Genomic DNA, 26,501 nt, shown 5'->3' with positions numbered 1-26,501 from the left:
CAAAATCGTTCAGAAACCGTAAAACAGTTAACTAATTTTATTTTACATTCGTAATCACATACATGTTGAAAAAGAATTTTTAAGTAAATAGTATATATAAATTACCTTTGTAATCGTTTTTTTAAATAAATATATATATAAATTTTGCAATATAATCAATGATTTGACGTCTATGATGCAGCATTATGCGTACGTGTGACGCAGTTTCGGGACTGTTAATGTCAATCTACAAAAATCAGTAATTGCGTGTGCCTAGCGTAATTTTATGAACTCTTACTAATTTTTTTTTAAATAAATCAAAACTTTTTGTGACGTCCAGTGATGGCTGGAAAGCTGAACAAATTCGAAACTCCTAGTTCGGCTAGCTCGGATAGGTAAATCGTGTCCGCTAACCTATATTTTGTTTGTTTGCACAGCTGTCTCGTGTCAACAAAATTTTAACTTATGAAGGCTAGTATTTATTGTGATTATCGTCGCGGGCACGTCTAACCGTTGTTCTAACGTGCAGTGTTTGAGTGTCGGACGCGATAGTTGCTGAGTGTACCGTAACATCAACATAGTGCCTGAAATCATAACCTCCGCATCCACGCATTGTGACTTATTTTTAGACGTTCATTTAGTACATTGGCAGCTTGCTTTACGCTATAGGATCGTGCCGTAAAGTAGAAACGTGCTCAGATACGATAAATATTGTTAGAGTCAACTCTAGTTGATGAAAATCGACAAAACCTTGCAAGATATGGAACCCAGTTCTGTAATCTTCGCGAATCCGTAAGAAATTTGGATGTTATTAATTAGTCATCGTTTTTAGACAACAGCTTTGTATTGGCTTTATGTACTGTCCACTCGCAATATTTTATTTTAATGCAAAAATTTCTTATTCTCACAATAACAACAAAAATATTGGTCAATGCCAAAAGAAGTAAGTAAACAAAACACGTAGATTTAAATGTATTCATGTGATGTGATAAGATAAGAAAATAGTATGCAAACTAATCGTCAGCGTCACATCAAAATAAGATAACAAAAGAAGTAGATATATAATATTTGATTTTATAAAACTAAAGACTCAAATTCTTATAAAACTTATGACAATACATCCTTTTACATTTTGACACTATACTTCTTATTTCAAGCAATCATTCTATATCTATTAAAATCATTTAATCACAGCATGCTACATGCTCAAAATGATGATTGAAGTGCTTTTGAAGCTTAAATTAAGTAATTTTTTTTTATATAATTAATATTTATATTTTTTTTTCTTGTGATTTAAATCAAATTAACTTTTACAATTACTATTCGAGTAATCTGTCATAATATTTTGTTAACGCCTGTGTTACTTAATTGAAATCTTGTTCCAATAATGCATGAGTTAAATATTAACACTATATATAAATGTTTGGACTGTTGTACAAGACCATAAGTTGAGAGCATAAGGACCTTCCTCTTAATAATATTAATAATTTTAAACATAATATATAGGTGTGTATGTAGTCAAGTATACATGTATTTTATATTATTAATTTTGAATAAATTTATAGATTTTTAATAATTATTGTTAAGCAACTTTTGCATTTCTGTGCCCTGCAGTAACATCAGTTCTCACCACCATGGGTAGGCTGGTAGAGATCTCTAATAGAGATAAGTTCGTTGCCAACTTTCTTTTTAAATATAATTTGTACTTGTTTCTTTTATTAATGACAATAAAGAATATAATATAATTATTTTTTTAATTTGTTCAACTCAAAAATAACACACAACTACATATTAAGTTTTTAAACTAATACAAATTATTCTAATGAAAGCCAATTTCGGAACTTACATGACTCAAATCAGACTGTTTAGGTAGATAAAGAAAAAACTAATACAAAATTAACATAGAGCAAAACACTACAAACAAAATTAATTTAAATAATTAACTAGCATATTTTAAATTATAAATTTTTGCAAATAAAATTATATTAAAATTGTTTGTATTACTTGACGCGCTAATGCACTTTGTGATAACCTGTAATTAAAAGAACATTGACATCCTGTTGTAATCTCATGTGTAAGAAACTATTATTAATGTATCTCGTGTTGGTTATATTTAAATAAATAAATAAATATTATATGCATATAGTAAAAATATTCCAACTATAAAAATAACTACATACATACAATAAAACTATTTAAATATACAAACTAGAAAGCCTTACAAGTTACTCGGCCAATATAATGATGTAATTAAAAAAAAGTAGTTTATCTCTATTGTATAACATTGACCTTAATTTTTGCTCGAGCAACTTTTAATTTACAATATCTGTGCGAACTCGGCCACATTGAACTAAAATGATAGTGGTTTAATAAGACTGTATTAACATAAACAAATTTCTTTTAGACATTTAATAGTTATAATATCTTTTGTATTAATTTTTTTTTTTTATGGAGATATCATATTATTTTAAATATTAATAATAATCAGCTCATTTTTTTTTTTGTATCTGATCATATATAAGAAATACTCAATAAAGTTGGTTGTATAACTTCTTGGTTTACAATTTATTTCCATAAATAAAATGATATGTCGAAAATCGTTTATGGTTTGTGTATTCTGTGTTTCCAGAAAATCCTATTGGAGGCCATTGAGTGTAAAGCGTTTATTATTTGCTTACAGAAAAAAATATATTTTAGGCTCTATAGAAATAAAGATATGGAAATATTTTAAGATGGTTGGTTGACTGATTTTCAGAGACTGTGGACCTCACAATTTAGTTTTTTTTATACCACTAGGTCGACAAACAAGCGTATGGCTCACCTGATGGTAAGCAATTACCGTAGCTTATAGACGCCTGCAACACCAGAAGCATCGCAAGCGCGTTGCCGACCCAATCCCCAATCCCGCCCCCCAGAAGCTCTGGTCACCTTACTCACCAACAGGAACACAATACTGCTTGAAAACAGTATTATTTAGCTGTGATCTTCTCTAAGGTCGAGGTACTACCCCAGTCGGGCTGCTCCATATTTTGAGCAGGAAATTCCTGCTGTGCCCTACCTCAGTTTAGTTAGTTTTACCGGTGTTCAGTACAAATTATTAATTTACTACTAACTTAAGACTTTCTAAATTCATATACTTTACATATTTAGGGATAAAATTTAGCCTATCTTCGTTCTCTAGCAATTTATCTACTATATGAAAAATTTTGGCATATTGAGTAACAAATATCTATCAAAACTTTTATATTTATAATATTAGTAACGAGATAACTTGGAATCTTTCTTTGTAAAGGATGAACTCAAGAACTGCTGAACCAATTTTAAAAATTCTTTTACTAGTGAATGTTATCACTGAATAGGGTGGCTATATTTCAACAGGATAAAATGGGACAGCCAAGATAGTGTAGTCCATGCGGGGGACAGTTAGTATTTTTATTTTACTTGAATAAGCACACTTACAATTGTTAATTATAGATGTGAATAACGTTTTGGAAATTCTTAATCAAAAAGTACAAAAAGTCACATATAGTTTTTGTAAAATGTGTACATTAAATATAATATAAAAAATAGTTACAATACAAAAGTCTTTATAAGATATGAACCTATCTTAAAGCATATGTAATATGTATTTATAATCTACTAATTGACTCGGCAAACGTTGTTTTGCCGCTAAACGCTATTTAAAAATAGGGGTTGGTGGTAGAAGGGTGAAAATTTGGGGTTGATTGTGTTTTTTGACGCCAAATCATAATAAAATAAAAAATAAATATTTTTCTAAAAATTAACTAAAAATTAGGGTGGACTACGATTAACATTTAGTGGGATGAAAAATAGATGTTATTCGATTCTCAGACCTACCCAATATGCACACAAAATTACATGAGAATCGGTCAAGCCGCTTCGGAGGAGTTTAACTACAAACACCGCGACACGAGAATTTTATATCGATGGCTCCTAAGTATACTGTGAGTCAACTACTTCTAATAACTTTACAGGAAGTCGATAAGAAGAGCATAAGGTTTATAATATTTCAAATGTTAACACAATCAAGAAAAAATAAATAATCATTTTATACATAATCATTAAATTATGAAATAATGTGTTATTGACACACAACCACCTTTCGATTAAAAAAAAATGTCGAAATTGGTCCACACGGTCAAAAGTTCTGATGTAACATACATAAAAAAAAATACAGTCGAATTGAGAACCTCCACCTTTTTTTGGAAGTCGGTTAAAAAGAGCACGCTTTATAAACAAATCCTTGAATATGTAATAAATACAAAGGTTACTTGTGATGCTATTAAAAACCGTTTAAGTTGTTTTTTGTATTCATTTTTGAATTGAGGTCAAATTATATGCAGAGATGTTATTTAAATTTTGCTTTTGCCCATGATATTGTTCTTTTTCGAAATTATACCTATTGAAGTAAAAGTTCTTTACGCTTGACTTGGGGAGTAAGCTGGTGAATGCGAGATGAAAGCGTTACGAAAAGTGTGGTCGGGCGAGGGGAACGGAGCAAGTGAGCATACCCAGTTACGTTTCGTATATCTAAGATACAGTGCTGGCCTATTGTGCAGAAGTTTTACTTCAGTCGTGCGGTCTAATACACTCGTTCTTTTTATAATTGTTTGTTAAAAAAATATGATATCAATTTTACATTGACAAGTAATACAACATGGTAGTCGAAATAATATTCCATTAAATATACATTATGGATAACTCAAAGGTGCTCGTCAGATCGTGATCAAATTTAAATGGGACTAAATCAGCCTTTCCCAAAGTGGGCGATAACGCCCCTTTGTGGGCGCTGCAGGCATAAAGGGTAAGAGACCCAGAAAAAAATGGTGGCGTTGTGTAGAGGCTTGGGAGGCGTCATTATATTAGAATTAATTATGTTTGTTTTATTTTAAACAAAAGATACTCTGTCTAAATACTATAAAGTTGCGTTTCAATAATCATTCTCATTGGCAGGTGTAGCGCGTAAGAGTTAACTTGAGACCTGAGCGCTGCTGTGTACTACCTACTGGGCTCAGGTCTCAAGTTAACTCTTGAGGGTTATAGTAAAAGTATCGTTTACAATTAATGTTTAATCTCCGTTAATATAGCTCGCAATAATTTATTTAATTTGAAGTTATAGCGGTTTTTAAGTTGGTGCAAAAATGGGGGGCACTATAATTTATTCTCAGTGGGCATTAGACAAAATAAGTTTGGGAACACCTGGACTAAATGGTAAGCACCAGCTTTTGATTACAAAAGGAATCATCAAAATCGGAAGTAATAAGCTATGTAACACATAAAAAAGTACCCTGGAATCAAAAACTTTCGCTTTTATAATGGAAGTAGTATTTGGTCATAATATTGTTGTTATGTCTGAAAATTTTTACAATTTATTTGGATGATAACTTCATGATAATTCTACCCTATATTTTTTTTTATACAATGATAGGCTTGCGTTTGACAACTTTTTCACCTGATGATAAGTGAAAATGCGGTCTAAGATGGAGCACGCTTACCTAGAAGTAACCTATTCACTCGCGACTTAAAGATCCCCAATTTATAATTTTCTGGAAACCCAGACGCTCGTAGAGAGTTCCATTCTTTGGCTGTACGGATCAAGAATGTACTAGCGAATCGCTTAGTGCGTATAAGGGGAATGTCAACCATATAAGGGTGGCGTAACGCAGAGCGTCTGGTTGTACGATGATGGAAGGGGGAAGGGGGAATCAGGTTATGGAGTTCCTGCGCACACTCTCCGAAGTGTATCCGATAAAAAACCGACAGGCCGGCCACCCTCCGTCGATGATGCAAGCTTTGCAGCGACCAGTGCATTATCACCGATGAGCCTCCTGGCTCGTCTCTCAATCGACTCGAGAAGCTCCAGCTGGTACTTGGCTGAGCCATCCCAAAGATGAGAGCAGTACTCCATGCATGATCAAACTTGCGCTTGATATAAATTTAGAAGCTGTTCCGGAGTGAAGTACTGTCGCACCTCCGAGAGGACGCCCAGTTTTCTGGCAGCTGTTTGAGCCTTTGCCTATGTATGAGCCGAAATTGAGGGCGGATGACAAAGTAACGCCAAGAAGCTCTAGGCGGCCGGTTATGGGCACGGGCACACCTCGGAAAGAGGGAGTCAGATGGAAAGGCTCCTGGGGGGATTGGGGATTGGGTCGGCAACGCGCTTGCGATGCTTCTGGTGTTGCAGGTGTCTATAAGCTACGGCAATCGCTTACCATCAGGTGAGCCGTACGCTTGTTTGCCGACCAAGTGACATTAAAAAAAAAAAAAGGACTCCGCTTTGCCGAAAAAAGACACGCCTGGGTCTTAGAGGCGTTGAACTTGACCAGGTTTGCGTCACCCCAATCGGAGACAGCTTTAAGGGACAAATTCAGACGCTGAATCATAGCTTCCCTCAGCGATTGGATCTCAGACCCACTCGCTCGTGCGTCAGACACGTAACGCTCGACAACGGTGCTGTCATCTGCATACCCTAAGGTTCCGGGTTTGAGCAGGTCGTTGATGTGCAGCAAGAATAGCGTTGCCGAGAGTACAGACCCCTGAGGAACCCCGGCATTGATGGCCAAACGATCGGAATCGCAACCGTCTATGACTACGCGGATCGATCCCTCAGGAAGTCAGATATCCAAACACAGAGGCCGTATGAAGGAAGTTTGCTAATAAGGCCGTCATGCCAGACCCTGTAAAATGCCTTCGAGATATCGAGCGAGACCGCAATGGCTTCCCCGTGTTTCTCGATAGCCTCACTCCAAATGTGTGTGGAATACGCCAGAAGATCACCCGTGGACCGATTACGGCGAAAACCGAACTGTCGGTCACTAAGGAGATCGTTCTTCTCAAGGTGTGCCAAGAGCCAGTTATTCAGTATACGTTCCATACTCTTACAGAGTATGGACGTTATGAAAATAGGTCTGTAATTGACAGGGTCAGCTCGACTGCCCTTTTTGGGCACAGGCTGCACGTTAGCTTGCTTCCAGGCTTTCGGCACTTGTCCTGTCGCTAGAGAGAGACGAAACAGACGTGTCAGGATTGGAGACAACTTAGGCGCACAAGTTTTGAGTACTATGGCAGGTATTCCGTCAGAACCACTAGCTTTATTCACGTCCAGATTGCGCAAGGTTTTAAGGACCTCTTTTTGACGGATTCGGACTTCAGACATAAATTATACATATACATACTTCAATTTGTCCTTATATAAAAAAATATAACTTTTTGTCATATGTGAACAAATTCATTTATCAGATTAATATCATCCAGACATATTATATAGATATATTTGTGTTATATTTACTAGTTTTAGACCGTAACATCCTACTGCTGGGCATAGGCCTCTTTTCCCATGTAGGAGAAGTATCGGGGCCAAATCCACCACGCCGCACAACTACTGATTGACGAATCTAATCTAATATATAAAATTCTCGTGTCGCGGTGTTTGTAGTTAAACTCCTCCGAAACGGCTTGACCGATTTTCATGAAATTTTGTGTGCATATCGGGTAGGTTTGAGAATCGAACATCTATTTTTCATACCCCTAAGTTAAAGGGGAGGGGGGGGGGTTAAGAAGGTTAATAAAATATATGGCAAAACAACAACAAATAATATAATAACAATGGTTTAGTTCAAAACATCGAAATCAGATTTCTATTATTATACTTTACTGTCTTTTACCTATGCTATGTAGTATATACAAACTTCACATAAAGTGCCTATAGCTGTACGTAGCTTATATGCATGCAGATTTAACCTATAAATGTCTGTTTTAATTGTTTTAGAAAAGTTTTAAAATGTAAAATAATGTATCGTTGCAAACAAACGTTGATTGGTCTCATAAACAGCTAAGGTTGATAAATTAGCATATTTTTATTGCAAGCCATATAAAAACAAATTTTGTACAAACTGGATTTAGTAATAATTAATTTAGTTGATGACCTAGAAATAGTTATTTGATATTGACTAGCCCGTTGGTTCAGTTTGCAGTGACCCTGTTTTCTACTCAGGGGCTTGTGGATTCGATTCACGCTTCGAGTCTGTAGTATATAAAAAAAACGAGTGTGCTTTAGACCACACGACTGAAGTAAAACTTACAAAACGTTACTCTTTCTCTTTCTGTTTTCACTAACTTACATCTCCCTCTCAATTCCCGTTCGCCTCATCCGATCACACTTTTCGTAACACTCTCGTAACGCATTCACCAGCTTACTCCTCAGTCAAGCGTGCGAAATGAACTTTTACTTCAAACAAATATGTAGCTATACTAGTCGGCTGTTACCTATAACACAAGCATTAAGTTGCTTACTTTAGGAACAGACGACCGTGTGTATAGTAAATAGTAATAGATATTTATTTATTTATTTATAGTTATCTGAGTCTGATGTATCCACAGCGACACGGAACTTGCATTGGACCTGAGCGAACAAGTGTTTGTCGATGATGACGACTACTCGCGCGCCCCGGCGTCGCCGACCACCGTGCCAAATGTCAGACCTTTCCGACCACCTTCCACAGGTAACTTAAAGTAATTAAAGTAACAGGTCACTTATATATGCCGATTATTAGTTATGGATATACGTTAAATCCGATCCTCATTAATATTGAGCGTTGACCTTAAACTTTATTTAAACATTTAACGACTTTATATTTAAGGAGTGCTAAACATTTTTTTTTTTTTGTTCTGTAAGAAACTATTTTCTGTTTGCGGCCTGCTCGATGCGCAAAACGATGCCCACTCTATCGCCGAGCCCTCAATATTCGTGCCGATACGGTGATACCTACCAAATTTTTAGATTCACTCTAAAACGAGAAGAAATGGAGTAAGAATATATTGTTTTCTGATATTTACGCGTCTTCACTCATTGTAATGAAATAATACTCCCGTGACCATGGTTGCTGTAAAGCAGTGTTTTTCAATCTGTGGGTCGTGACCCCTAAGGGGGTCGCAAAGACTTAGTCGGGGGGTCGCCGACTGAAACAAAAAGGCAAGGAACACAATAAAAACACAATTTTAGTGAGAAGAATGGGAATAAATAGATAAATGTACCAAAATAGAAAAAAAAAACATTAACGTGGTCTTTTAATTAAATTATATTATTTCTTAGTCTTTCTATAAACACAAGGGGGTCGCCAGAATTTTTCAACTTGTAGAGGGGTCGCGAAATTAAAAAGATTGAAAAACACTGCTGTAAAGTATCCGAAACGTCCGGCATCTAAAAAAACATAATAAACCGCGATAAAATCCGAAAAATTTCTTTTATTATAATAAGCAAATATTACTAACAATAGGGAAAATTCGTTTCTCATAAATTGACACTCTTCCTTGTTAGAGGTTAAAGGAGTCGGTGAAGAGTGACATTGTCTGACAAGAGGTAAGGTGGGGCCTAAAATTTTGTGATATGATATTTCAAAATAGAATACATCCAATTGTATTAAATTGAAAAAAAAAATTTATAGATACATCCACATAATACATATAAAACGAATATTTATCGAAACATTATTAAATCATTATCTAATATGTATCCCATAACGGAGTACACAACATTCTACAGTATATTATATATTTAAAATTAGTTCATCGAAGTTCAAAAGTAAATTTCCTACTGATTATCAATAAAATTCATTTAAAAATCATCAATAAAATTTATATAAAACTAGCTTTTAACCGCGGCTTCGCTCGAATTGTTTTTTTTTTTTTTTTTTATAAAAATATCCTATGTTACTTCTACTACCTCTAAGAATATATACAACGTTTCACGATGATCGGTCAAATAGTTTTCGTGTGAAAGCGTAACAAACAAACTTACATTCACATTTATAATATTAATTATATATTATACATTAATAATAATATATACATTAATAATAATATATCTATTTATAATATTAATTAGAGTTAATGTCCAAACTAATGTTTTAATTTAATAAACAATAATTTGGAGGTGTAAAATTGCAAAGTATGTGACGTCACACTAGTGTGACCATTTGTGAGAAGGACGAGGAGCGTTCGAAAAATCGTGAATTTTTTCTGACGTAATTTATGAATACTCCCTTAAATATTTTAGTATTGATATGATAAATTAAAAAATATATATCCTTTGCATTCCGCAGATAGATAAACAACACGGACTCTTATCTGTAACTTATCAGCAAATCTAGATATTTATCGTATTGATTCGCTTATCTGGCCTTTTCTCTGAATCAGAATTATTTATGTTTATAGAGCTTTCGATTAGATTCCTTAACATCATATCACTCAGATATTATCATTAAAAAAATATGTAATATCGTAATTTATCGATTGTGATTTTAATTGCTTATCTAGCAACAAAAATATACACTTTAAGTGCTTTAATACTTAATACAATTTAAAAAAAAAGTAAAAAGTGTCCTATGCCTACTTCAAGTTTACAGGCGGAATCCATAAAAAAGTGAATTAAAATATATCAAATTAAAATTAAAGAAAACTGATTGTAAAACATCAAGTTTACAGGCTATGAATGTCCCATTTCTGGGCGAATCTTTCCTGTCTGTAGCAGAAGGATTTTACTTAATCCGGCACGCTTCACTGCTTGATGTGGAATAATTTCTTTACCATAAGTAACGAGCCTTTAATGTCTATTTTTTACATGGCTATGTCAGCAAACAAGCGTACGCCATTCATGATGATAAGCGATTACCGTAGCCGATAGAGGCTTGCAGCACCAGAAGCATTGCAAGCGTTTTGCCGACCCTTCATTAGAACCCTAGCCACCTTACTCACGACCAGGAACACAGCACTATTTGAGAGCTATATTATTTAATTTTGATTATCTGTAAAGTTGAGGTAATTCATCGGAGCAATCTGGAGCAGCCCGCTACAATGTCTAAATTGAGCTATAAATCCAGGAAATCTACAAAATTATCTTTAATCCTAGGCTCAAACATCCTAAAATCTCCGAGAGCTCGTCGAGTCCGCACCGCGTCTATGTCGCAGTCAAACAAACGCACAACAGCTGAAAGTATCCTACACGCAGACAGACGAACAATATACACAGCGGGCAGACCGCCCTGGTATAACTGTACCGGTGGCCAGGAAGTGGAGCCATTTCTCATTGGTAAGAAAAATTGACTCAAATAGTTTTGTGAAATCCATTTTTTTTGTCAATGTCAAAAAATTGGTCTACATGATTTGAAGCGTGATTTCGTTAGTTTTTGCTGCTGTAATTAAAGTCATAATGTAATCTTTTAACGCCTATAAACTTTCGTCTCTAGTTTTTCATAATAACCGACCGATGCACATTTTTTATCATAGATGTACATATTATCTTTACGTATACATGTTATTTTGACTAATTCATCGGCGTGGTTCAAATCCTGTATAAGTCTAGGAGTAATATTGCTATTTCATTATAGCCTATACAGTCCACTGCTGGACATAGGCCTCCACAAGTTTACGCCAAAAATAACGTGAACTCATGTGTTTTGCCCATAGTCACCACGCTGGGCAGGCGGGTTGGTGACCGAATATTGCTATTTAAATGTGTATTATTTCTATATATATTTATTTAAAAAAAAAAAAAACTATTTAGCTCTAATAATCGGCTGTCACCTGTAACAAAAGAATTAAATTGCCTAAACAGGAACAGACGACCGAGTGTGTTATAAGATATTACGCAAAAGCCTCGGGACGAGATTGCACCACAACTCTAAAGCAGAAAGCAATCACCACCATGTGTACCAAAGTGAACAGATGCCTTTATTAGACTGAAGGATCATGTTTTTTTTTCTTTTTGTTCAAACCGACAAAGTTATACCATTTTTATACTAGATAACTTTGTTTACATCTTGAGATAATTTTATACATTAATATATTACAAGTAAAGAACTGACCTTCGCGAAAGATCCTCTGACATTTTTTTTTAATTACATAATTATATGACATTCTTAAGCTAGTACATTGAGCAAACAGAGTATGACACGACTAGCTGCGCCTTTCGAGTTTACCTGCGAAAGTTTTTAAATAAAAATTTGTGTGTGTATAATTCACACACGGCAGAAGTGAAACTTCGGAAATGTACCCTACGAGAGGTTTTTTCCACCGAGAATATAAAATACTGTGTAATGTATTCTATCTCTTTCTCTCATATACATTTATGTTTGTTTCTCTGTCGTAACGCATTTTCGTTTCATTGAAGATTTTTATTTTTGTGTTACCCACATTAGGAATTCTAAACGGTTTTTAATTTTCGGTCTAACGGTTCGCTTAAACCGAAAATTAAAAATTATCATATCGAAAATTTCGCTCGAGCGGGTGCATCGTTCCATAGCTTAATTGGCTAGAGCGCCGACACGGCAAGTCGGAGACGCGGGTTCGAACCCCGCTGGAGCGGTCAATTTTTGATATGATATTCAAAAATGTTTCGTTTCATCGAGTTTCAAATCACAGCTATTCTAAAGAAGTTTTACTTCAAAAGTACCATGTTATATATGTGTTATTCAGAATTTTTAGCTGTCTACGTACAAAGTTTTATCATAATCGATTCGGTAATTTTTATGTGAAAAATAACAATCATCCATTCTGCCTTTCGTATTTATAGTACTGATTACTCTTCGCGGTTTTACTTGAGAAATTTTCAATCCTGTCAGAGTTTTGGGATTGAGTAGCCATATATTGAATCTTCGCATGACCTACATACTTTTGTGAAAAATATGTACAAAAGACTTTCTGAACGCCCTTATACATATTTGACAACCAAGTCATAAGTTTTTCGACAAAAAACATCAGATGTTTCACAGCTAGGATTTCACATTTTGTATTGGAAAATTAAATTGTCGTTTTTAGTGTTTTCTCATCGTTTAAACCTTTCCTGAACTTCCATAAAAATTTCAAGATCGAAATTAGACAAATCGTTCCAGCCATTCTCGAATTTGAGCGAAATAAACGAATAGCAATCTATATATATATATATATATAGCGACCTCTGTCTGTCCATATTTTTTTACACGGTAAGTAATCACCAACATATCATATAAAATCTTCTTCTTATAAAATAACCGAACAAAAAACCGGCTCTCCATTTATTAGTACCTATAGATAGATATAGATCAGTGTTTCTCAAAGTGGGCGGTAACGCCCCCTTGTGGGCGCTACAGTACTAAAGGGGGGCAGAGAGCTAGAAAAAAAAAATGGTAGCGTTGTGGGGTGATTTGTCATTTAATCTATAAGGACTCTCAACTACAACTTGTGAACATCAACTAATATTCATTAAAAGATTGCTCAAAGGGGGCACTATAAAATAATTTATTCTCTTGGGCAGTAGACAAAATAAGTTTGGGAACCCCTGATGTAGATTAAGATTCGTTGAATTTGATGATACGTCAGATGTCCTTGTTCCTACATTGCTAATGAGATCAATCTAACTTCATTTAAATTAATTGCGTTCTAAATTCGGAATGGAAACTTGAGAATGTTGAATTGAAATGACCAAAACATGTTTGAACAATATTATCGAAATGACAAATTTTTTTATACAATTTCTTGACGACCTTGGTTAGATTTAAATAAATTTCATTTAATAGAATGCTTAGGAGAATTGAGAGAGGCTTTCGGTTGTTTAAGGGCTAGTTTCACCGATTGATAAAGTGATCTGATGTATAAGGATATCCAACAGATAAAAATATAATTTTCTTTGTCACGATTAAAACGTGGTCAAATTAATAAATAAACGCTTCATACCATGAAGCCTACCTACATGAAACCTACATGTTTGCCAATATCATTTTCTCCTGTTTCGGAAGTCCGAAAAAAAAGACAAGAATACACAAGCACAAATGCCCAGATCACGACAAACATTTATATTACGCTTCAGCCTGTAATATCCCACTACTGGGCGTAGGCCTCTTTCCCCATGTAGGAGAAGGATTAGAGCTTAATCCACCACGCTGCTCCAATGTGGATTGGCGGATATATTCCCTACTGTGAGTAACGATCGCTATCAGGTGTACATGATAACAACCGGGACTGACGGCTTAACGTGCTCTCCGAGGCACGGTGGTGAGACCCCACAAGGACTACACAAACACCCAGACCACGACAAACACCTGTATGGCCAATACAAATGTTTGTCATGTGCGGGGATCGAACCCGCAACCGCCAGCGCAACAGGTACAATCCATGGCTGTAACCGTTGCGCCAACTCGGTGTCACTAACATTTATATGGCTAAAACATATATAAATTATGAATGTTTCGTCCGTGTACAGTGCTTGAAAATTGACCATTTATAAGCAATCCAAACAGGCGTTCCAATTTCCTATGATTTAAATGTTCAATTGGCGTGTCAACGCTTAGTGACAGCGATGAGTCACTGTTACCGCCCCACCTAGCGCCTTAAACAAATGTTTGTGTTGTTTTAGTTTAAAGTGTAACAATTAAAGTCTAAATATTTTGCCTGTTTACAAAATTTAATTGAGACTGTTATCTCGACCGCACCGATCAAACTCCTTGTCTTCTCCACTTTTTAACCAAGGTATAGCAGGAATTTTGCTGCTCAAAATATGGAGCAGCCTGACTGGGGTAGTACCTCGACCTTACAGAAGAACACAGGCTATTTACCTGTGTATACTGCTTTCAAACAGTGTTGTGTCCCTGTTGGTAAGTTGACCAGAGCTCCTGGGGGAGGGGGATTGGGAATAGGATCGGCAACGCGCTTGCGATGCTTCTGGTTTTGCAGGCGTCTATAAGCTGCGGTAATCACTTACCATCAAGTTAGCCGTACGCTTGTTTGCCGAACTTCGTCGAGTATTCACTGCGAAGTTTCCGTAATGCTTGAAGACAAAAGTCTTCGAGCAATGCGTCCTGCCTGTGTTAGCATACGGAGCTGAGACGTGGACACTGACGAAGGGACTGGTCCACAAGTTTAAAGTCGCTCAACATGCAATGGAACGGGCTATGCTTAGGGTTTCTCTCTAAGATAGGATTAAAAATGAGACTATCATGACATATATGATGACATAGCCCACAGAATTAGCAAGTTAAAGTGGCAGTGGGCTGGTCATTTGTGTCGCAGGACCGATGGCCGTCGGAGTCCGTCGGGTCCTGAAGTGGAGACCGCTTCTTGGCAAACGCAGTGTGGGACGTCCCCCGGCCCGTTGGACCGACGATCTACGTAAGATTGCCGGTGTAGGATTAGGATTACGGAAAACCGAGATGTCTGGCGTGAACTTGGGGAAGCCTATGTCGAGCAGTGGACTGCAGTAGGCTGAGGTTGACTGACTGGCTGACTTGTTTGCCGATCTATTTGTATAATAAATTTTAAAAAAGGCTACATGACACTGACGGAATCAACTGTGCTCCATTGGCACAACTAAAAGCAATTAAACTAATTAATCAATCAATTTTATTGTCTGTTACACTTATCTCAATTAAAACCATGACGCTCCTAACCTTTGATTTGTGTGAACGATATCATTATCTTTCCAAAAATAAATCATGTATTTTATTGCCAAAATTAAAATACATTCGTTTTTAACGTATTCTTATCTTTTTTTTTTCATATGTGTATATTAATATTATAAATCTAATGAGTTTGTCTGTTTAAACTTGCTAATCACAGGAACTATTGGTTCGAAATGAAAAATTATTTTTGTGATGGACAGCCTATTTACCGAGGAAGGCTAGAGGCTATATAATAGTCAAATTAACGCGAGTGAAACCACGGGACACAGTTAGACTAAATAATATTTAAGTGCGGTTTTTTTTTAAAATTAATCCGCGTAAAATCGCAGGTCACAGCTAGTATAGGTTAATTAGGTCATAATCATATATCTCTTACCTTTTTTCCTTCCATATGGTCCATGTCCATAGGTTGTCTTGAAGAGATAGCCACTAAGCTATAAACCCATCTTTGTACAATAATATTTGTATTTTATAATTGTGTTTGCTCGCAAACGAAAAAAACCGACTTCAATTACATTGACAAGTAACACAACGTAAGTAGACGAAAAAAATTAACAAACGCACTAGTCGTCCCTACGATATTTGAGGGTTTCCCTCGATTTCTCTGGGATTCCCTCATCATTAGAGACGAAAAATTAAAGGTTTTTTTTCTAATTCTATTGCATGAACTTTTGCGTTATTAGCATAAACAATTTTAGATTTTTTTTTAATTTTAGTACACAAATTAAATTGCACTTTGTTGTCTCTATAATAAGGATAGTTTTTTCTTGTTCAACAATTATTATATCTAAGATGTTTTTTAAGTGATTGACTACGTAATACAAAATATTTGTTGAATGTCATTTAAAATATTTGGCAATTCGTAAATTAATTGTTTTCGCAAGTCATCGTAAATAAGTCGACTTTCATAATCTATACTAATTTATGTTATGTTATGTGCTGTGTGGCTACGGCACTAAAGAATTTAGCCACCCCCTCTCTTCCCGTGGGTGTCGTAAGAGGCGACTAAGGGATAACAAGGTTCCACAATCACCTTGGAACTTAAGAAGCCGACCGATGGCGGGATAACCATCCAACTGCTGGCTTTGAAATACACAGGCCTAAGACGGGCAGCAGCGTCTTCGGTGCGACAAAGCTAGTACTGCGGTCACCAACCCGCCTGCCCAGCGTGGTGACTATGGGCAAAACACATGAGTTCACGTTATTTTTTGGCGTAAGCTTGTGGAGGCCTATGTCCAGCAGTGGACTGTATAGGCTGTAATGATTATGTTAGCTATACTAATAATATCTATATATAAAAATTAATACGTGAAGCAAAAACTTTGTACCCCTTTTTACTAAATTCGCGCGGACGGAGGAGTATGAAACGAACACATAGTTTATATAGAGCCCTCCTTGTGCAGAATGCGAATTTTTTTTTATTACGCATAAAAAATAGGTTAAATCAATTAAAAAATATTACACACACTACCATGTGTTTTTTTTTTTTATACAATGATAGGCTTTCTTTTGACCACTATTTCATCTGATGATAAGTGAAAATGCGGTCTAAGATGGAGCGCGCTTACCTAGAAGTAACCTATTCACTCGCGACTTAGTAGTATGTATTTGACACACAAACGCATATATACCTACAACTCTTTTGTTTATTGTTAGTCTGTGATTAAATTATGCTCTAATTTCGAATACCGGCCAACCCTTAGTAAAAAGAAATTCATCATACTACTGGAACGGTTTTAAAAAATTTTTTAACCGAAGAATGGTTTTTTAGTGACTGGGACAGGCTGTATTTAATCGAGAGAAAACGTAACAGCTAAAATCTATCGAAAGCTAGTAAATTGTAAAGTTAAAAATTTGGTTCTTCGTTAAGAATTTAATGATATCACATTTTGCTTTTAAACATCTGACACGACTGACTCTGTGACGAGGTTCCAAAAACACCTACAACAAACGTAAAACCCACCACGATGTGGGTTATGGGGTAAAACGTTCGATTTCTGCCCCGAAACTGGATGTAATATATAATATATATATAATGTAATATATTTTTGTATTTGCCTGTGTGGTTACGGTAGCAAAGAATATAGCCACCCCCTCTCTTTCCGTGGGTGTCGTAAGAGGTGACTAAGGGATAACACAGTTCCACTACCACCTTGGAACTTAAAAAGCCGAGCGCTGGCGGGATAACCATCCAACTGCCGGCTTTGAATTATACAGACCGAAATCGGGCTGCAGCGTCTTCGATACGACAAGACCAGCTCTGCGGTCACCAACCCGCCTGACCAGCGTGGTGACTATGAGCAAAACACATGAGTTCACGCCATGTTTGGCGCGAACTTGTGGAGGCCTATGTCCAGCCGTGGATTGCGATAGGCTGATGTGTGTGTGTGAGACCTCTGTCCGTCCATATTTTTTTTTACGATGTGTTATCACCAACTATATCATACACTAAAACCTTCTCCGAAACTATAAGTATTATTCCGATCGGTTCAGTAATTTTCGCAATAGAACCGAACAAAAAAACCGACTCTCAATTTATTAGTTTAGATATGTGTATATTTATGACAAAAAAAAATGTGAATCTGTAGCAAATGACTTCACCTAAAACACGTATTGAATTGCCTACCGCATGAGAGGACCGTGTGTGTATGTAATAATTTATTTTAAATTCATGGTATCATTCAAAGGTATCGGTGGCGCCAGTGCATCTGGTAAGACGACAGTAGCGACGAAAATTATAGAATCTCTCAACATACCATGGGTCACTATTGTCAGTATGGACTCCTTCTATAAGGTAACTTCCTTAACACAGCCATAAACAACCATTTTTAGTTATTTTTTTTTTTTGTACAACTAGGTCGGCAAACAAGCGTACGGCTCACCTGATGGTAAGCGATTACCGTAGCTTATAAACGTCTGCTACACCAGAAGCAACGCAAGCGCGTTGCCAACCCAATCCCCAATCCCCCCCGTCCCCCCAGGAGCTCTGGTCACCTACTGTCTGGTGTATACCCCATGGTGTACTACCCCAGTCTGGCTGCTCCAAAAAATTCATAACTTCTACTCTACGGGAATGTTTGTTGCATGATTATTTTAAAAATTGACAAAATGGCTTAATAATCAAAAAGTTATTTATTCTCAGGAAGGTAAATAGATTTATTCTTATTTAAATATATTTAAATTTGTAGATACACGTTTTAGTATTATACGCAATATTTCTTGTATGCCAAATACGTTATGTAAATTTTTTAACCTTTATTATTACTAAAACAAAGTCGCTTCCCGCTGTCTGTATGCTTAGATCTTTAAAACTTCACAGCGGATTTTGATGCGGTTTTCCTTAGTAAATAGAGTGATTCCGGAGGAAGGTTTATATGTATAATACATGCATAATATAGTAAAGGAACACTGATAGTTTTAACAATCGTGCGAAGCCGGGGCGAGTCGCTAGTTATTATATATAAAAATTAAGATTTAATGTCTTTTATGGAGCTTAATTTTCGTATAAAATTTGAATAACCAAAAATGAAAAGCGTTAACATTCGAATACACAAAAGGAATTATCGAAATTGGTACACCCAGTAAAAGAAAATACAATCGAATTTGGAGCCCTCTTTATTGAAGTCGGTTAAAAAAATGGTTTATTTCAGGTTCTAAATGAAAAACAGCATCATGCGGCGATGCGTAACGAATACAACTTCGATCATCCAGACGCGTTCGATATAGAATTGTTGATAACAGTGCTACAGAGACTCAAGGAAGGTAAAAAGGTCGAAGTACCCATTTACAACTACGTCACACATTCGAGGGAGAATAGGACGGTAAGATATTGTTGTCACATTCTTTATTTTGTCAGGTGATTAATACGGAATTTTACCAAAACCTAGATTTTTTTGTCGTACTAACAGTAATGTTTCTGAAACCTAATTGCATTTCCAGTATTAGCCCAAATACTTGTTTTCTATGGATAATAAACGGTTTTTCACCGTTATGAAATGTAAACTGTAGCATTGTAATTTTGAATTTATACATATTGTTCCTTTATTTGATAATAATTTAATAAATAATAGGCTATAAAAAGTATCGTCTGTGTGAACAGAAAACGATGTATGGTGCTAACGTGATAATCTTCGAGGGTATCCTGGCGTTCTACAACGCAGATGTACTGAAACTGCTGGATATGAAGGTCTTCGTTGACACTGATGCAGATATTCGCCTAGCACGCCGTCTGAGGAGGTAACTACTCTCCGATTATCCACTTTTTGTTGTTATCACACACGGATAATAAGGATTGGGAGGATTACGAGGTAAATCTCAAGTGATTAATTTTTTGGTAATAAAATTTTTCAGATGCTTCAACTAAGGGTTGGAACCAATTTAATTTATTTCCAAACAAGTTAAATATAATGTCAATTTCAAAAAAAAAGTTGTCCCTGATTTTTATAAACAGCCTATATATAACAAAGTAGTTTTCTTTCATATTTCACGGCTTAAAACCCTAGATTATTTCTTAGACATTTCAAACAAAAATTAAAAATTTGGCTGACACATGTGCACGCACACGCATATATTCAAATACGCACATGCACACACACATGTATGTTGTTTGTATGATTATTTAAGTATTCAATCAGCGCTTATTACCGTTTTTCTTGTAAGTTAGTTTTTAACAAAACACCTCACTCTTTGATACTAATTTTTTTTTTCTCATTAATATTTTCATTTGTCTTATGTGGAGTTGTGGAAAAGTGGATTTGATTTGTTTTGGTAATTACGTAAAACATAGCAATGACACGGTGGCCAATGAAGAATATGCGAGTTTCGAGTCATCGACTGCATTAAGTTTTTATATTATTATAATCTAGATCTAGATCTAGAATAAAATGTCTCGTTACTTTCATATTTCTCGTACAAATAGTAACACGTGTCGATCGCATGATGGCTAACGCGTCACTATAACACTTAATAAGGCAATAAATATCTACTACATATTCACAAGTACACACACTTATACAGGCATTATTTTTTTACTTTTTAGAGATATACTTTACTATAAAAAACAAATATTTAACATACTTTTAGAAAGTCTGATTTGTGTTAATTAAGGGTTAAAGATCATTGATAATCTAATAATCAATAGAAATTTATAGAAATGGAGTATAATTAAGTCTTCCTACTACAATAAATTAGTTTTGTCTATTTTTCGAAAAATTCATAAAATAAAAATTAAAAAAAAAAAACGATACCAAAAGGCCAATTTTTGAAAAAGTTATGGCTTTTTGAAAATAAAAAATCTGTTTTTTTTTTGGAAAATTCATAACTTTTTTTGGGATGGATAAAAAAAATTGATAAAGTTCTCAAAAATGTTTTTCAAAGGGGTCGGGTTACAAAATGGTCGATTTGTCATGGCATCGTATATATTTTAAGTTGAAGAGAAATTTTTTTTCTTATTAGATATTATTTACTTATATTAATATCTAATATTCTGAATTATAACTCAAACATAAAATAGATATATAGATAACAATAGCATTGTGACTAAGGAATTTCAACAACCGTGCCAGAAGTAAAACAATGCATATTAGCTACAACATAATATTTCTCATAATATGCATTTATTATATTAAATTTATTATTAAAGTGTCAATATTCATACTTTTATAAAATTATTGTCTATAAATACACATTCATTTTGGATGATATTTTGCAATTTTATTAATCATAATTATATTGTTTTCTAATGTTTACGCGAATTTCACTCATTATAATGAAAGAACATTTTTCGGGTTTTTTTTTAGATGCCCAACGTTTCGGACACTTAACAGCAACCATGGTCAAGGGAGGACCAAAAAATCGTAATAAACCGCGATAAAATCCGAAAAAAGTTGTTTCATTATAATACCTTTCAAAAATGTCCAATATTTAGAAAATGGTTCTAATCAGTTTGTACAGTTGGGTTTTGGTCACATCAGGAAACATCTTGATCGAAATTTGTAGCTGCCCGACTGGTAAAACACTTCTACCTTATAGAATACCACAGCCAAATAATAATTTTAAGCAGTTTTGTGTTCTTGTGGTGAATAAGCCAGAATAAGTTCTTGGGGAGGATTCAGGTTTATGATCGGTAACGCACTTGCGATCCTCCCGACGTTCCAGTCCTCAAAATACCTGTCTATTGTAGGTTAGGGCTGCCAAACTCCCCGAGAGCTCTGGTTGACTTACTAACCACAGGAACAATATAATATAATTTAGCAAGATACAACTCCAACAAACTATTAATATTGTAATTATATTTTAATTCTAGTCGCAAACATAGTAGTAAACACTTCTTATATAATATTCATAATCAGATAAACCAGTGGATCGTTATGCCTCAATTACTAATTTATAATGTGAATTTAACAGTTAATTTTACGGAGTTGGGATCGATTTTATCTAGCAACAATTTAAACAATATATTTACCGTCGTACACCAACACAAATACGTACGTACAACGTACAACGAACCTAGATTAGTCATGAGTTTGGACTTCTTGAGAGCGATATTTTTTTGGCTGTGATCTACTGTAAAATTGAAGCACTTCCTCTGTCGGGCTGTCCCACACTTTAAGCAAGACATTTCCTGTAGTACTCTATCAACCCTGTTACTCGTGACCTTGAATGCTGTATTCTGACATTTCTACTTATGAGCTTGAATGATACTAGGGACATCGTACAACGTGGACGTGATTTGGAAGGCGTGTTAAAGCAGTACCTGACCCATGTGAAACCCGCCTACCAGAGTTACATCGCGCCCAGCATGGCCCACGCGGATATCATCGTACCACGTGGAGGGGACAATAACGTGGCCATCGCGCTCATCGTACAACACGTTCATAAGCAGCTCAGTCTGGTGGGTTCCGACTCCCCCCCCACCCCCAGTTTTATCCCCCCTCTATTTTATTTAGGACCTGTGTAACAATTCAACCTGTAACATCACATTCAGGCCCCCACTATAATTCACTCCTGAGTCGAAGGTCCGGAAACAATATACAACCATAAACGCCCAGACCACGCAAACATATGTCTGACAAATACAAATGTATGCCATATACGGGGATAGAACCCGCAACAGTCATGAATTTGTGCCGTGACTAGTGCAGTAACGCGTCATCGAATAAATATCGCCACGGATATGGAACTCATTCTCAAAGTTTCTGATTTTGCTTCTTAGACCAAATTACTTTTGAAATATAATACAAAATAATACAATGCTACACACATACATAGTACTTATTAAAAAAATACTTTCAGCGTGGATTCAAAGTGAGGGAAAAGTTAGCCGTGGCCCACATTGGACAACCGCTGCCGGATTCGTTGTACGTCCTCAAGAACACGCCACAGGTGAGTTGTGCTTACAATGATGTATACTCAAAGAGAATAGCAATGGAGAAATAATTGTATTTTACTTCAGAAATGTCCCAAATAGCCTTTCACTTACGAGAAGATCGTAAATGAAATGTTGAGTAAAAATAAGTAATTTATGGTCACCATAATTTTTTTTATATGACAAGGGTGCGAATAAACGTACAGCCCACATGATGGTAAGCGATTGCCATAGCTTATAGACACCTGCACAACAAAAGCCTTCCAAGGCCTTCCAAGCGCGTTGCCGACTCTACCAGACCCTCCCCAAAAGCTTTGACTACGTTACTCGCAAAAGGAACATATATACTGCGTGAGAACAGTGTTATTTGACGTGACCTCCTCCAAGATCGAGGTACTTCCCCAGTCGGGCTGCTCAAGATTTTGGGCGAAATATTTCCCTCTGTGTTCTTCCTCAAAAATACACGGCTTTCACTAGACATTGTAATTTTCAACCAGGTGCAAGGCCTCCACACGTTCATCCGTAACAAGGACACTCCGCGGGACGAGTTCATCTTCTACTCCAAGCGTTTAATGCGCCTGGTCATTGAGTTCGCCCTGTCTCTAATGCCTTACACCGACCACGCCGTCGACACGCCTCAGGGATTCACATACACCGGTGACGTATTTACTTATACTAGTGTTCACGACACCAGCTCACTCCCCAAGTCGAGCGACCGCGAAGAAGTTTAACTTTTATAATCTGGATCTTATGTGACAGGTCGTAAATGTGACGTAGAAAAAATATGCGGAGTGTCGATACTCCGCGCCGGTGAAACCATGGAGCAAGCCGTGTGTGATGTTTGTAAGGATATACGCATAGGGAAGATACTAATACAGACCAACCAGCAGACCGATGAGGCCGAGGTGAGTTCTCTCAATCTCACTCATTCCCACTATTTATTTATTTTTGTACTAACAATGAAATAATGATCGTTTATTTGAGTTTAACTAATTTGTTTCAATAGAAAACGGTAGAGAAAATGATATATAGACACCCATCTAAAACATAAATATGAAATGAGTGCCAAAATTCAGTATTGGTAAGGCATCATTATCGAAATCTCACTACTGGGCATAGGCCTCTTTCTCCGTGTAGGAGAAGGATCAGAGCTTAGTCCACCACGCTGCTCCAATGCGAGTTGGCGGATATATTCCCTACTACGAGTAACGATCGCTATCAGGTGTACATGATAACAACCGGGACCGACGGCTTAACGTGCTCTCCGAGGCACGGTGAGGAGAGCCACAAGAACTGAAATAGACGCCCATCTAAAACATAAATATGAAATGAGTGCCAAAATTCAGTATCGAATAAGCCATCGTTCACCGATAAAAAAATCGAGATCTTTAGGGGCACGTTCATAGTCTAATCGAGATGTATTCAAGCTACAACAAACCGAAAGCAGCTGGAGATTGTCTTGTGTAATACTGCACATGGAGAGGAGAGTTTTCAGTGTCCATGACCTATTTAGCAGCGTGACTAAATACAATTTTCTTTTAACAAGTGCAAACCAAACAATTGTCTATGTATGTACTTATATATTCGTATATTTATTTATTTTTTATTGATCTATTTGAAAAGTACACTTACAATATATATATACTGACTGACTAAATAAATGAATAAATATTTACAACATACACACACGGTCATCTGTTCCTAAAGTAGCGGCTAGTCAAAATATATTGTATATTACTAGCTGACCCCGTAAACGTTGTTTTGCCATATATGCTATCAAAACGCCTTACTCCCCCCCCCCCCCCCCCCTATAACTTAGGGGTATGAAAAATAATGCACACAAAATTTCATAAAGATCGGTCCAGCCGTTTCGGAGGAGTATTGTAACTAACATTGTGACACGAGAATTTTATATATAAGAAGATATGTATATATATTTAGTCACTGTCATCATATCACTATAGTCAGTGTTTCTCGTTTTGTAATTTGTTTTACCATCCAACTGTTGGCTTTGAAATACACAGGCCGAAGACGGGCAGCAGCGTCTTCGGTGCGACAAAGCCAGCCCTGCGGTCACCAACCCGCCTGCCCAGCGTGGTGACTATGGGCAACACACATGAGTTCACGCATTTTTGGCGCGAACTTGTGGAGGCCTATGTCCAGCAGTGGACTTATGTATAGGCTGTAATGATGATGATGATAAATTTATTTTAATTATTTTTTCTGGTGTGCAATAAAGAATACATTATTTATTATTATTATCGTTTGATCAACTCATGACTAATCTAGCCAAACCCAGTTTTTACATTAAATGTTGCACAACAATTATTATAAATATATTGGGGTTCAAAAGCAAATAGCGTGTTCAAATTTTAGTAACTTAACTGTTGAAATATTTCGACATTACAGATGATCACAGCTAAATAATGCTGCTTTCAAGCAATGTTGTGTTCCTGTTGGTGAGTAAGGTGACCAGAGCTCCTGGGGAGGGTGCCGTAGGGTCGGCAACGCTCTTACGGTGTCATCGCTTATAAACTACAGTAACCTCTACCCATCAAGTAAATCCTTGTTTACCACCGAAGTCATATAAAAAAGATAGAATTAATATTGTTTTCTCTTGCGCAGCTGTACTACCTCCGCCTGCCGAAGGACATCAAGGACTACCGCGTGGTCCTCATGGACGCCACAGTGGCCACCGGCGCCGCCGCCATCATGGCTATCCGGGTACTGTTGGACCACGACGTCCCCGAACGACACATTAGCCTCGTATCGCTTCTCATGGCTGAAATAGGCGTACACTCCATCGCCTACGCCTTTCCCGAGGTAAGGCCTTTATATATATATATATATCCACCTTTGCCATCAACTATATATGTAATTTTCTGTACATTCTGTTCTTAAGTGCAATAAAGTATATATATATATATATATATATATATATATATATATATATATATATATACATATATATTCTTCTATCACGATTCTGCCTGTTACATCATGTAGGAGGTGGATCGGAGCTTAATCCATACGCTGTCCCATTGCGGATTGGCGGATATATTCCCTACTATGAGTAACGATCGCTATCAGGTGTACATGATAACAATCGGGACCGACGACTTATTGTGCTCTTCGAGGCACGGAGGGGCGACCCATAAGGATAAACATCCAAAAATACAAATATCCGTTCCGAGCGGGAATTGAACCCGCAAACCGCCGATGTGTAGGCGCTGACACGGTACACCCCCCACCACACCAGAGCGATTGCTCTACGATATGTATTGTCATTGGTTTTCTCTATTTAGTTAAAAAAACAAGTGTGCTTTAGACCACACGACTGAAGTAAAACTTTCTATCTTCGTTAACTTATATCTCCTTCTCAACTTCCGTTCGCCTCGCCCAATCACACTTTACGTAACACTCTCGTCACGCATTCACCAGCTTACTCCTCAAGTCAAGCGTGCGTAAAGAAGTTTTACTTCGATAATTTAATAACTGTACAGGAGGATGGTACAGAAGTTTGGACAAACAATCACTCACTGCCTCACTGTATGTATGTCCATCAAATTAAATATAAATTTTGTCCTCAGGTTAAGATTGTGACCTCGGCGTTAGATCCGGAAATAAACGAGAAGTTTTACGTTCTGCCCGGTATCGGGAACTTCGGCGACAGATACTTCGGTACGGAACCTAACGACGAAGAGTGA

General features: G+C 36.3%; 1 protein-coding gene across 1 annotated transcript; it reads left to right on the top strand.

Annotated features, from left to right (window-relative positions):
• Positions 1-216: 216 nt before the first annotated feature.
• Positions 217-26,501, top strand: LOC123659708 (uridine-cytidine kinase-like 1). Its single transcript, XM_045594894.1, has 12 exons — positions 217-374; positions 8,380-8,501; positions 10,907-11,086; positions 18,116-18,222; positions 19,079-19,249; positions 19,528-19,664; positions 22,134-22,320; positions 22,722-22,811; positions 23,292-23,451; positions 23,554-23,699; positions 25,420-25,617; positions 26,385-26,501. Exons 1-12 carry the CDS (start codon positions 322-324, stop codon positions 26,499-26,501), a joined length of 1,668 nt encoding a protein of 555 aa, XP_045450850.1. The 5' UTR covers positions 217-321.

The sequence above is a fragment of the Melitaea cinxia genome, chromosome 14, assembly GCF_905220565.1.
Source record: "Melitaea cinxia chromosome 14, ilMelCinx1.1, whole genome shotgun sequence".
Classification (NCBI taxonomy): Eukaryota; Metazoa; Arthropoda; class Insecta; order Lepidoptera; family Nymphalidae; genus Melitaea; species Melitaea cinxia.
Note: the sequence above shows the minus strand (reverse complement) of the source record. Positions and strands in the feature narration are given on the sequence as shown.